This window comes from Nerophis lumbriciformis, linkage group LG39 (genome assembly GCF_033978685.3).
Source record: "Nerophis lumbriciformis linkage group LG39, RoL_Nlum_v2.1, whole genome shotgun sequence".
Taxonomy (NCBI): domain Eukaryota; kingdom Metazoa; phylum Chordata; class Actinopteri; order Syngnathiformes; family Syngnathidae; genus Nerophis; species Nerophis lumbriciformis.
In genome coordinates, this window is record NC_084586.2 from 3,697,501 (window position 1) to 3,711,444 (window position 13,944).

At 38.3% G+C, this 13,944-nt stretch overlaps 1 protein-coding gene across 1 annotated transcript in view; it reads left to right on the forward strand.

The window, feature by feature from the left end:
- The window catches only part of tbx21 (T-box transcription factor 21), a 49,439-nt gene extending 45,747 nt beyond the window's left edge, over positions 1 to 3,692 (forward strand). Inside the window, exon 6 of the mRNA XM_061931689.1 lies at positions 1,619 to 3,692. Within this exon, the coding sequence (XP_061787673.1) occupies positions 1,619 to 2,354 (736 nt within the window). The 3' untranslated portion in view covers positions 2,355 to 3,692. The remainder of the gene's footprint in view (positions 1 to 1,618) is intronic.
- Positions 3,693 to 13,944: the final 10,252 nt, after the last annotated feature.

Genomic DNA, 13,944 nt, shown 5'->3' on the forward strand with positions numbered 1-13,944 from the left:
AGACTCCAAACGCCACTATGGCCAAGACCAAAGAGCTGTCAAAGGACACCAGGAAAATAATTGTAGACCTGCACCAGACTGTGAAGAGTGAATCTACAATAGGCAAGCAGCTTGGTGTGAAAAAATCAACTGTGGGAGCAATTATCAGAAAATGGAAGACATACAAGACCACTGATAATCTCCCTCGATCTGGGGCTCCACGCAAGATCTCATCCCGTGGGGTCAAAATGATCATGAGAACGGTGAGCAAAAATCCCAGAACCACACGGGGGGACCTGGTGAATGACCTGCAGAGAGCTGGGACCAAAGTAACAAAGGTTACCATCAGTAACACACTACGCCGACAGGGAATCAAATCCTGCAGTGCCAGACGTGTCCCCTTGCTTAAGCCAGTGCATGTCCAGGCCCGTCTGAAGTTTGCCAGAGAGCGCATGGATGGTACAGCAGAGGATTGGGAGAATGTCATGTGGTCAGATGAAACCAAAATAGAACTTTTTGGTATAAACTCAACTCATCGTGTTTGGAGGAAGAAGAATACTGAGTTGCATCCCAAGAACACCATACCTACTGTGAAGCATGGGGGTGGAAACATCCTGCTTTGGGGCTGTTTTTCTGCTAAGGGGACAGGCCGACTGATCCGTGTCAAGGAAAGAATGAATGGGGCCATGTATCGTGAGATTTTGAGCCAAAACCTCCTTCCATCAGTGAGAGCTTTGAAGATGAAACGTGGCTGGCTCTTCCAGCATGACAATGATCCCAAACACACCGCCCGGGCAACGAAGGAGTGGCTCCGTAAGAAGCATTTGAAAGTCCTGGAGTGGCCTAGCCAGTCTCCAGACCTCAACCCCATAGAAAATCTGTGGAGGGAGTTAAAAGTCTGTGTTGCTCGGCGACAGCCCCAAAACATCACTGCTCTCGAGAAGATCTGCATGGAGGAATGGGCCAAAATACCAGCTACTGTGTGTGCAAACCTGGTAAAGACCTATAGTAATCGTTTGACCTCTGTAATATAACCTTTGTTGGCAATAACAAAGTATTGAGTTGAATTTTTGTTATTGACCAAATACTTATTTTCCACCATAATTTACAAATAAATTCTTTAAAAATCCTACAATGTGAATTCCTGGATTTTTCTTTCACATTCTGTCTCTCACAGTTGAAGTGTACCTATGATGAAAATTACAGACCTCTGTCATCATTTTAAGTGGGAGAACTTGCACAATTGGTGGCTGACTAAATACTTTTTTGCACCACTGTATATGTATGTATGTATATATATATATATATATATATATATATATATATATACATATATAAATATATACATATATACGTACATATGTGTGTGTGTGTGTATATATATATATATATATATATATATATATATATATATATATATATATATATATATATATATATATGTGTATGTATGTATGTATGTATGTATATATACGATTGTAGCTGAGATAGGCTCCAGCGCCCCCCACGACCCCGAAGGGATTAAGCGGTAGAAAATGGATGGATGGATATATATATTTTATATGTATGTATGTATGTATGTGTTGAAGTTGATACTTGAAAAATGAGGAGGAAGTAACACCTTTTCTTTCCCACCTAGTTTGTACGCGCCCCCCGACCGCCTCACCCCCTCCCCCACAGACAGCCAAGCGTTGCTGGCGGGGGGCTGCTACCCTCCAGGCTACCTGAGCGAGCCGTACATCAGCCCGCTGCCCCAAAGTCGCTTCTACGGCCGCGAGCCCGTGACGGGGGCCCAGCATCACAAGGACCCCGCCTCCAGCCCGGGGCCCCACTGGTACCTGCCGTCCCAGCAGGCCGTCACCCCCAACCGCCTCGACTTCGCGTCGTCCTTCGAGGGCGACTTCTCGGGAGGCGGCCTCTACAAGCCCTTCCCCCTCCAGACACCCGCCCTCAGCTACTACCCCGAGCACCCGTTCGCCTCCACCAGCGTGTCGGTGGCCACCACGGCGGCATGGACCGCCACCCGGCCTCCCGCTCAGTACCTCAGCCACCCCGGGAAACCCTCCCCCAGCCTGGCCTGGTTCAGACCGCTCGCCACCTCCCCCTCGTCGCCCGGCAACGCCCGGCCGCACCTCGCCTCCCTGCTGGAGCCCCCCTTACCGGGTGACAAGGCGAAGGAGGCGGGGGAGGAGCATTGGCTGGCGCCGCCCTCGGTGAAGTCGGCCCACCCGACAGACTCACCGCTGTTTGCGGGCGAGGTGAAGAAGAGGAGGGTGTCGCCCAACACCTCCAGTGGCGAGAACTCGCCGCCGCTACAGCATGCATCGGAAGTGTGCGACAAAGACAGCGACTACTTTGGATATTACACCCACTGAACGTCACGCCCCCCCCAAACCCCCCCCCCACCATGGCCCCGCCCTCCCACTCACACCTGGATGAGGTCCCCGCTGAACATTTGTGCGGCCCCTCACGAGGACGTTTGAAGGCCAACGTCACACAGCAGGACGTGGAGAGGATGCGACGTGTCCGCAGAAAGGACGCCCCGAGGTCACCTGAACGCAACACACACCGGCGACCGCCGCCTCGGAAACATCTGGATTGTTTAAAAAAAAACAAACATGGGCATATCTTGACAAGAGCCTGCAGGCCTTGTCTCCTGTTCTTCTCCTCTTCCGCCGTCAAACACCCTCTTTTCTCACCCTCTCCTCCTCCTCCTTCTCCTCGGACCCGCAGCTCACTTGGCGCACTCTAGTGGCGGCGCACAGTACTGCAGGCTTGGTTTTCTTACTCAAATGAATGCATTTTTCATCTTCACTGCTAAATGAAGGAACATATGCAAACTTCTTACAGCTAAAATAATAGCAGGACCTTTGAATCTCAACAAAATGATTGAGCTTTTATAAAACATACAGAGCGGAACTGTTGGTTGTGAAGGTTACCAAGACAAGCGCCAAAGCACGGCTGTCCAAAACACGGCTCGTAGCTCATTTTTTAACGGCCCGCGGCACAATCGTTAGCATTCTGATATTAGCGTGTTAGCTTTTTCGCTAACAGTCGTATTTGGTGCATGCTAACGTTAGCATGCTAGCATTTAAAAATTCAGGTACACACCTGAGAATAATTTGGTGCTTAATGCACGCTAACATTTGCATGATAGCATTTTAAACAGGTTCACACACAGTAATATATTTTGCTACTTGACACGTTATAGTTAGCGTTTTCGCATGCTAACTTTAAAATGCTAGCTTTTTTTAGCTAATTCAGCAGGTATACAACTCCGTGTCATAGATTCTGATATTCCATTAATGCCAATTGTAAGCATGTTAGCATAGTACTGTTAGCATGCCAGCTTTATTAGTTCATTTTGCTCATATCCTTGTTACTTGATGCCATCTGGCCAGCGTGCTAATTGTTAGGTACACACCTGAGAGTAATTTATTACGGTACTTGACACATGTTACAGGTAGCGTTTTAGGATGTTAACTTTAACATGGAAGCTTTTGCAGCTAATTTAGTAGGTATACCTCAGTCGTATTTTTGCACTTGATGCATGCTAACCCTAGCATGCATAAACACATTTTTCCGGTACACACCTCGGAGTAACATATTATGGTACTTGACGCATGCTACAATTAGCATTTTAACATGCGAACATTAACATGCAAGTTATGCATGCTAATGTTAGCATGGTAGCATTGAAAAAAAATGCAGGTATACACCTCAGTAATATATTATGGTACTCGACGCATGTTACAGTTAGCATTTTAGCATGCTAACATTAGCATACTAGCTTTATTAGCTCATATTGTAGGTATACACCTCAGCCATGTGTTGGTACTTGATGCATGCTAACGTTAGCATGCCAGCATTTTAAACAACATTTTCCGATACACACCTCAGGGTAATATAGTATGGTACTTGATGCCTGTTAGAGTTAGCATTTAAACATGCTAACATTAGCATGCTAGCTTTATTTGCTAATTTTATAGCCATAAACCTCAGTCATATTTTGGTACTTAATGCATGCTAACATTAGCGTGCTAGCATTTTAAATAAATCAGGTACAGACCTCAGAGTAATATATTATGCTACTTGACGCATGTTACAGCTAGCATTTTAGCATGCTAACATTAGCATACTAGCTTTATTAACTAATTTTGTTGGTATACATCTCAGCCATGCGTTGGTACTTGATGCATGCTAACGTTAGCATGCCAGCATTTTAAAAAACATTTTTTGATACACACCTCAGAGTAATATAGTGTGGTACTTGCTGCCTGTTACAGTTAGCATTTAAACATGCTAATATTAGCATGCTAGCTTTATTTGCTAATTTTATAGCCATAAACCTCCAGTCATATTTTGGTACTTAATGCATGCTAACATTAGCGTGCTAGCATTTTAAATAAATCAGGTACAGACCTCAGAGTAATATATTATGCTACTTGACGCATGTTACAGCTAGCATTTTAGCATGCTAACATTAGCATACTAGCTTTATTAACTAATTTTGTTGGTATACATCTCAGCCATGCGTTGGTACTTGATGCATGCTAACATTAGCATGCCAGCATTTTAAACAACATTTTCCGATACACACCTCAGAGTAATATAGTATGGTACTTGATGCCTGTTAGAGTTAGCATTTAAACATGCTAACATTAGCATGGTAGCTTTATTTGCTAATTTTATAGCCATAAACCTCAGTCATATTTTGGTACTTAATGCATGCTAACATTAGCGTGCTATCATTTTAAACAAATCAGGTACAGACCTCAGAGTAATATACTATGCTACTTGACGCATGTTACAGTTAGCATTTTAGCATGCTAACATTAGCAAAGGGGCTTTATTAGCTAATTTTGTAGGTATACACCTCAGCCATGTGTTGGTACTTGATGCATGCTAACATTAGCATGCGGAAAATAATCAGCTATACACAGAGTAATATATTATGGTAATTGACGCGTGTTAGTTAGCATTTTCGCATGCTAGAATGAGCTTACTAGCTTTATTAGCTAATGTTGTAGGTTTACACCTCAGTCATATGTTGGTGCTTAATACCTGCTAACATTTGCATGGTAGTATTTTAAACAAATTGCTCAGGTTCACACCTTACTTGACACATGTTACAATTAGCCATTTAGCATGCTAACATTAGCATACATGCTTTATTAGCTAATTTTGTAAGTATACACCTCAGTCATGTGTTGGTACTTGATGCATGCTAAACAAAATTTTCCGGTACACACCTCAGAGTAATATTATGGTACTTGACGCATGCTACAGTTAGCATTTTAACATGCAAACATTAACATGCAAGCTATGCATGCTAATGCTAGAATGGTAGCATAAAAAAAAAATGCAGGTATACACCTCTGTAATATATTATGGTACTTGACGCATGTTACAGTTAGCATCTTAGTATGCTAACATTAGCATACTCGCTTTATTAGCTCATTTTGTAGGTATACACCTCAGTCATGTGTTGGTACTTGATGCATGCTAACGTTAGCATGCCAGCATTTTAAACAACATTTTCCGATACACACCTCAGAGTAATATAGTATGGTACTTGATGCCTGTTACAGTTAGCATTTAAACATGCTAACAATAGCATGCTAGCTTTATTTGCTAATTTTATAGCCATAAACCTCAGTCATATTTTGGTACTTAATGCATGCTAACATTAGCGTGCTAGCATTTTAAATAAATCAGGTACAGACCTCAGAGTAATATATTATGCTACTTGACGCATGTTACAGCTAGCATTTTAGCATGCTAACATTAGCATACTAGCTTTATTAACTAATTTTGTTGGTATACATCTCAGCCATGCGTTGGTACTTGATGCATGCTAACGTTAGCATGCCAGCATTTTAAAAAACATTTTTTGATACACACCTCAGAGTAATATAGTGTGGTACTTGCTGCCTGTTACAGTTAGCATTTAAACATGCTAATATTAGCATGCTAGCTTTATTTGCTAATTTTATAGCCATAAACCTCCAGTCATATTTTGGTACTTAATGCATGCTAACATTAGCGTGCTAGCATTTTAAATAAATCAGGTACAGACCTCAGAGTAATATATTATGCTACTTGACGCATGTTACAGCTAGCATTTTAGCATGCTAACATTAGCATACTAGCTTTATTAACTAATTTTGTTGGTATACATCTCAGCCATGCGTTGGTACTTGATGCATGCTAACATTAGCATGCCAGCATTTTAAACAACATTTTCCGATACACACCTCAGAGTAATATAGTATGGTACTTGATGCCTGTTAGAGTTAGCATTTAAACATGCTAACATTAGCATGGTAGCTTTATTTGCTAATTTTATAGCCATAAACCTCAGTCATATTTTGGTACTTAATGCATGCTAACATTAGCGTGCTATCATTTTAAACAAATCAGGTACAGACCTCAGAGTAATATACTATGCTACTTGACGCATGTTACAGTTAGCATTTTAGCATGCTAACATTAGCAAAGGGGCTTTATTAGCTAATTTTGTAGGTATACACCTCAGCCATGTGTTGGTACTTGATGCATGCTAACATTAGCATGCGGAAAATAATCAGCTATACACAGAGTAATATATTATGGTAATTGACGCGTGTTAGTTAGCATTTTCGCATGCTAGAATGAGCTTACTAGCTTTATTAGCTAATGTTGTAGGTTTACACCTCAGTCATATGTTGGTGCTTAATACCTGCTAACATTTGCATGGTAGTATTTTAAACAAATTGCTCAGGTTCACACCTTACTTGACACATGTTACAATTAGCCATTTAGCATGCTAACATTAGCATACATGCTTTATTAGCTAATTTTGTAAGTATACACCTCAGTCATGTGTTGGTACTTGATGCATGCTAAACAAAATTTTCCGGTACACACCTCAGAGTAATATTATGGTACTTGACGCATGCTACAGTTAGCATTTTAACATGCAAACATTAACATGCAAGCTATGCATGCTAATGCTAGAATGGTAGCATAAAAAAAAAATGCAGGTATACACCTCTGTAATATATTATGGTACTTGACGCATGTTACAGTTAGCATCTTAGTATGCTAACATTAGCATACTCGCTTTATTAGCTCATTTTGTAGGTATACACCTCAGTCATGTGTTGGTACTTGATGCATGCTAACGTTAGCATGCCAGCATTTTAAACAACATTTTCCGATACACACCTCAGAGTAATATAGTATGGTACTTGATGCCTGTTACAGTTAGCATTTAAACATGCTAACAATAGCATGCTAGCTTTATTTGCTAATTTTATAGCCATAAACCTCAGTCATATTTTGGTACTTAATGCATGCTAACATTAGCGTGCTAGCATTTTAAATAAATCAGGTACAGACCTCAGAGTAATATATTATGCTACTTGACGCATGTTACAGCTAGCATTTTAGCATGCTAACATTAGCATACTAGCTTTATTAACTAATTTTGTTGGTATACATCTCAGCCATGCGTTGGTACTTGATGCATGCTAACGTTAGCATGCCAGCATTTTAAAAAACATTTTTTGATACACACCTCAGAGTAATATAGTATGGTACTTGCTGCCTGTTACAGTTAGCATTTAAACATGCTAATATTAGCATGCTTGCTTTATTTGCTAATTTTATAGCCATAAACCTCAGTCATATTTTGGTACTTAATGCATGCTAACATTAGCGTGCTAGCATTTTAAACAAATCCGGTACAGACCTCAGAGTAATATATTATGCTACTTGACGCATGTTACAGTTAGCATTCTAGCATGCTAACATTAGCATACTAGCTTTATTAGCTAATGTTGTAGGTTTACACCTCAGTCATATGTTGGTGCTTTATACATGCTAACATTTGCATGGTAGCATTTTAAACAAATTGCTCAGGTTCACACCTCAGTAATATATTTTGGTACTTGACACGTAATAGTTAGAGTTTTAGCATGCTAACTTAAAAATGCCAGCTTTTTTTTTAGGTAATTCAGCAGGTATACAACTCAGTGTCATATATTTTGATTTTTCACTAATGCCAATTGTAAGCATGTTAGCATAGTACTGTTAGCATGCTAACTTTTTTTAGTCCATTTTGATCATATCCTTGTTACTTGATGCTATCTGGCCAGCGTGCTAACTGTTAGCATTTCAGTTTGGCTTTGGCTCATCAGCATTCACGCAAAATGTATATCGAAATGGCATTTACTAGTTCTTTGAAAAAAAAAATCCATAGATTGGAAGTAAAAACTACCAAAATGGCCACCGCATTCTTTTCCAGTGGAAAAAGTTTGGGCAAAAGTGCGCTAAACGTTAAAGATGGAAGGACCGTTACTTCCACGGTGCGTTTGGGGTCTGGAGGAGACACAAACGTTGCATGAGGGGCCTCGGTCTCCTTCTGTGGTCTCAAACTAAAAGTGGGTCATTCGCACACCTGGAAGCCAAAAAGCCGCTGTCACCGCCATGAACAGGAAGTGGGAAGTGACCACGCAGACACCATGGGGGGGGGGGTGACAGTGTGAGTGACAGCCGCATCCTGAGAGGGGCCGCCAGTCAGCATGGCCACTAACGACCCGCGACATCATGGTCAGGTCAAAGGGTCACTGTGCTAAGATAGTAGTATTAGCCAGAGGTGGGACCAAGTCATTGTTTTGCAAGTCACAAGTAAGTCTCAAGTCTTTGCCCTCAAGTCCGAGTCAAGTCCCGAGTCAAGACAGGCAAGCCCCGAGTCAAGTCCAAAGTCAAGACTGGAAAGTCTCAAGTCAAGTCCTAAGTCCTGCATTTTGAGTCTCGAGTCCTTTCAAGTCCTTTTAACCACAGACTAATATATTAACACAGATTGTGTATGCTTTTCAAACGCTGTATTTATTTATTAAAACAAGTGCATTTTAAATTGCAGGAAAGAAAATTGTGCTGACATTGCACTTTATAATAGCACTATTAACCAGTCATTTTAAACATTAACTCATTCCTTTACAGAACAAACACATTGAAAAATAAAGTGCAAATGTACTTATTTGTACAAAAGTGTTAACATTGAAAAAACATGACATATACGTGAACATAACAAAAAAGTTGTACTTTTTATATGTCAGGGCCCTATGCTGCATTGCATTTGCAAAAGACCAAATTAGCCAAGAGTCTGTCAGTCATTTGTGCACGATGGGGGCGTAGTATGATGCCACCATGGCTGAAAACTCGCTCCACTGGAGCACTGGAGGCAGGCACTGCCAAGACTCTCATGGCCACTCGGAACAGTGAAGGAAGAGTCTTCATGTTCAATGTCCAGAACAAAAGGGGGGGAGAGTTTTTTTTGGGTTGGTGCACGACTTGTAAGTGTATCTTGTGTTTTTTATGTTGATTTAATTAAAAAAAGAAAAAGAAAAATATTTCTTGTGCGGCCCGATACCAATCGATCCACGGACCAGTACCGGGCCGCGGCCCGGTGGTTGGGGACCACTGAGGTAAACAACCAACAGTATGTCAGAAAGCTAGCTAAAACGGTACACATATTCATAATATAGTATACATTTTAACTGACCTTTATTTTACTATTTTTGTCTTTTTTTAGGTGGCTAAATACGCGGTGCTGCTGACCGCCGTCTAACGTTACGTGTGATATATTGACTAACGTAACCCTGCTTAAAAAAAATCACTGAACAAAAAGTATGAATAAGGTAGTGAACTGCAACAGATTCCCGTGTTTGCAATAACGTTATAACGTTAGCAGTGAGTTTACAGCCTCACTGATTTAACTACACAGCAAATAAAAGTCACGTTACTTAGCCAATAAACGTTATCTTACATTCAAAACTTACCGTTCTTTGTGCAACTTCAAATGCCGGACGAAGTTGGAAGTTGTTGCCTCTCCATCAGTAATTTTCGAACCGCATGTGTTGCATACTGCAAACCGTTTTGTGTTGACCACCTTGTAATTTTTATACCCAAACGAAATTATTTTAGGTATCGTTTTTTGTTCACTGGCGTGTGGTTTGGACATGTCTTCTTCGTTGGTTGTCCTGCAATTTGATTGGATGAATGCTGTGTGATGAAAACAAAGTAGATCTAATTTGATTGGCTGTTGTACTGAGAGCACACCAGCTGACACACGCAACGCTGATAGACAAGTACACGATGAAAAATACGGAGCGCTCCCGAATAACTTTTTCATCTTTGGGTTTTGGGGAAAGTAGCAAGTCATGTCAAGTCATGTCAATTCAAAAGGCTCAAGTCCAAGTGAAGTCACAAGTCATTGATGTTAAAGTCTAAGTCGAGTTGCAAGTCTTTTTACATTTTGTCAAGTCGAGTCTAAAGTCATCAAATTCATGACTCGAGTCTGACTCGAGTCCAAGTCATGTGACTCGAGTCCACACCTCTGGTATTAGCAGAATAGTCGATCAATAAGATCGTCGCCCTCTGGAGGTTTGGCTTGAAATGACAACTGCTTTATGAAGACCACTCTGACATGATGAGCTGTTCCTTTAAGAAATCCGTCTTCATATTCAAAGTTGAAACTAAAAGATCATTTTAACGACAAAAAGGTTTTTTAGGAAATTATTTAAGAAACATTGTTCATATTTGAAGTGCAATTAGCAATTAATTAGCATAATCCAGGGGCGTCCAAACTTTTTCCACTTCCCTTTTGATATGTTTCATTTTCAAAACCAATACAATATACTTATATTTTTTTTACTTTTAGGGACCGGAGAAAAATATATCATGTACATTTTTTTTTTTTTAAAGTCTCTATCAACTTTAGGTCTGTTTGTTAATACAGGTAAAAATAATAATAATAACAATAAAAGCATGTTTTTTTATGGCAAAAAAACACAAAATATTAGGGATGTCCGATAATGACTTTTTGCCGATATCCGATATTCCGATATTGTCTAACTCTTTAATTACCGGTATCCGATATCAACAGATACCGATATATGCAGTCGTGGAATTAACACATTATTATGCCTAATTTGGACAACCAGGTATGGTGAAGATAAGGTACTTTTTAAAAAAATTAATAAAATAAAATAAGTAAATACATTCAAACATTTTCTTGAATAAAAAAGAAAGTAAAACAATATGAAAACAGTTACATTGAAACTAGTAATTAATGAAAATGAGTAAAATGAACTGTTAAAGGTTAGTACTATTAGTGGACCAGCAGCACGCACAATCATGTGTGCTTACGGACTGTATCCCTTGCAGACTGTATTGATATACAGGTAAAAGCCAGTAAATTAGAATATTTTGAAAAACTTGATTTATTTCAGTAATTGCATTCAAAAGGTGTAACTTGTACATTATATTTATTCATTGCACACAGACTGATGCATTCAAATGTTTATTTCATTTAATTTTGATGATTTGAAGTGGCAACAAATGAAAATCCAAAATTCCGTGTGTCACAAAATTAGAATATTACTTAAGGCTAATACAAAAAAGGGATTTTTAGAAATGTTGGCCAACTGAAAAGTATGAAAATGAAAAATATGAGCATGTACAATACTCAATACTTGGTTGGAGCTCCTTTTGCCTCAATTACTAAAAATCTACCCGTGCCTGGTTTACGGACCATGGTATTTCTGTTCTAAATTGGCCCGCCAACTCCCCTGACCTTAGCCCCATAGAAAATCTGTGGGGTATTGTGAAAAGGAAGATGCAGAATGCCAGACCCAAAAACGCAGAAGAGTTGAAGGCCACTATCAGAGCAACCTGGGCTCTCATAACACCTGAGCAGTGCCAGAAACTCATCGACTCCATGCCACGCCGCATTAACGCAGTAATTGAGGCAAAAGGAGCTCCAACCAAGTATTGAGTATTGTACATGCTCATATTTTTCATTTTCATACTTTTCAGTTGGCCAACATTTCTAAAAATCCCTTTTTTGTATTAGCCTTAAGTAATATTCTAATTTTGTGACACACGGAATTTTGGATTTTCATTTGTTGCCACTTCAAATCATCAAAATTAAATGAAATAAACATTTGAATGCATCAGTCTGTGTGCAATGAATAAATATAATGTACAAGTTACACCTTTTGAATGCAATTACTGAAATAAATCAAGTTTTTCAAAATATTCTAATTTACTGGCTTTTACCTGTACTTATATTTTTTTACTTTTAGGGACCGGAGAAAAATATATCATGTACATTTTTTTTTTTAAAGTCTCTATCAACTTTAGGTCTGTTTGTTAATACAGGTAAAAATAATAATAATTACAATAAAAGCATGTTTTTTATGGCAAAAAAAACACAAAATATTAGGGATGTCCGATAATGACTTTTTGCCGATATCCGATATTCCGATATTGTCTAACTCTTTAATTACCGGTATCCGATATCAACAGATACCGATATCAACCGATATATGCAGTCGTGGAATTATCACATTATTATGCCTAATTTGGACAACCAGGTATGGTGAAGATAAGGTACTTTTTTAAAAAATTAATAAAATAAAATAAGTAAATACATTAAAACATTTTCTTGAATAAAAAAGAAAGTAAAACAATATGAAAACAGTTACATTGAAACTAGTAATTAATGAAAATGAGTAAAATGAACTGTTAAAGGTTAGTACTATTAGTGGACCAGCAGCACGCACAATCATGTGTGCGTACGGACTGTATCCCTTGCAGACTGTATTGATATATATTGATATATAATGTAGGAACCAGAATATTAATAACAGAAAAAACAACCCTTTTGTGTGAATGAGTGTGAATGGGGGGGAAGGTTTTTTGGGTTGGTGCACTAATTGTAAGTGTATCTTGTGTTTTTTTTATGTTGATTTAATAAAAAATAATAATAATTAAAAAAAATTAAAAAACGATACCGATAATAAAAAAAAAAACGACACCGATAATTTCCGATATTACATTTTAACGCATTTATCGGCCGATAATATCGGCAGACCGATATTATCGGACATCTCTACAAAATATGCAATATTTTCCCCCCCCAAGAAAATTCATAGTGGAATATCTGATTGAAGTAATTGGAGCCCTAAATAAGTCATTATTATTTTTGAAGTAATCCATCCATCCATTTTTTTTTTTGAATGAATGAATGAAATAAGTTTGAATGAAATAAGTTTATTTCGGTCATATAATCAACCATCAACCATTAACCATTTTGTGTGACCAGTTTAAAAGTACAGACTATACATATACAGTATAACAATCATACACATTTACACACAAAAGGAAAAGAAAAGAAAAGAAAAAGCATGACCGAAAAAGGAATAGGCTGAAGCCAAAGCTTATATTTGCCTATCCTATACCTTCACTGAAAATAAGATTACCTGGAACATCAATGTTAATAAAAAAAATAAAAATAAAAAAAATAAATGGGATGAAAGTAATTGTTACTATATTTTATAATTTTCAATTATCTCACCTTTCAATGTTTTCTTAAACCTTAACAAAGAAGTACATGTCTTCAACTCATCACTGAGCTTATTCCACCATTTAACTCCTAAAACTGAAATACATTTGTATTTAATATTCGTTCTTGCTTTACCTATTTCAAAAATCAATACCCCCCGTAAATTATGGGTTTCTCCTCTTAATTGAAATAACCTAAGAATACAAGCTGGAAGGCTGTTGTTCTTTACTCGAAACATCATTTCCATTGTTTTTAAAAACACAATATCTGAAAATTTTAACACATTAGAACTTATAAATAATGGATTGGTATGTTCATAGTAGCACGCTTTGTGTATTATTCTTATTACCCTTTTTTGAAGTTTAATTATTGGGTCTATGTTTGTTCTATAAACATTTCCCCAAACTTCAACACAATATGTTAAATATGGAAAAATAAAAGAATAATATAACATATGCAGACATTTCTTATTCAGCATGTGTTTTACTTTATAAAGAATGGCAATGGATTTGGATATTTTTCCCTTTATATATTCAATATGCGGTTTCCAACATAATTTATGATCAATT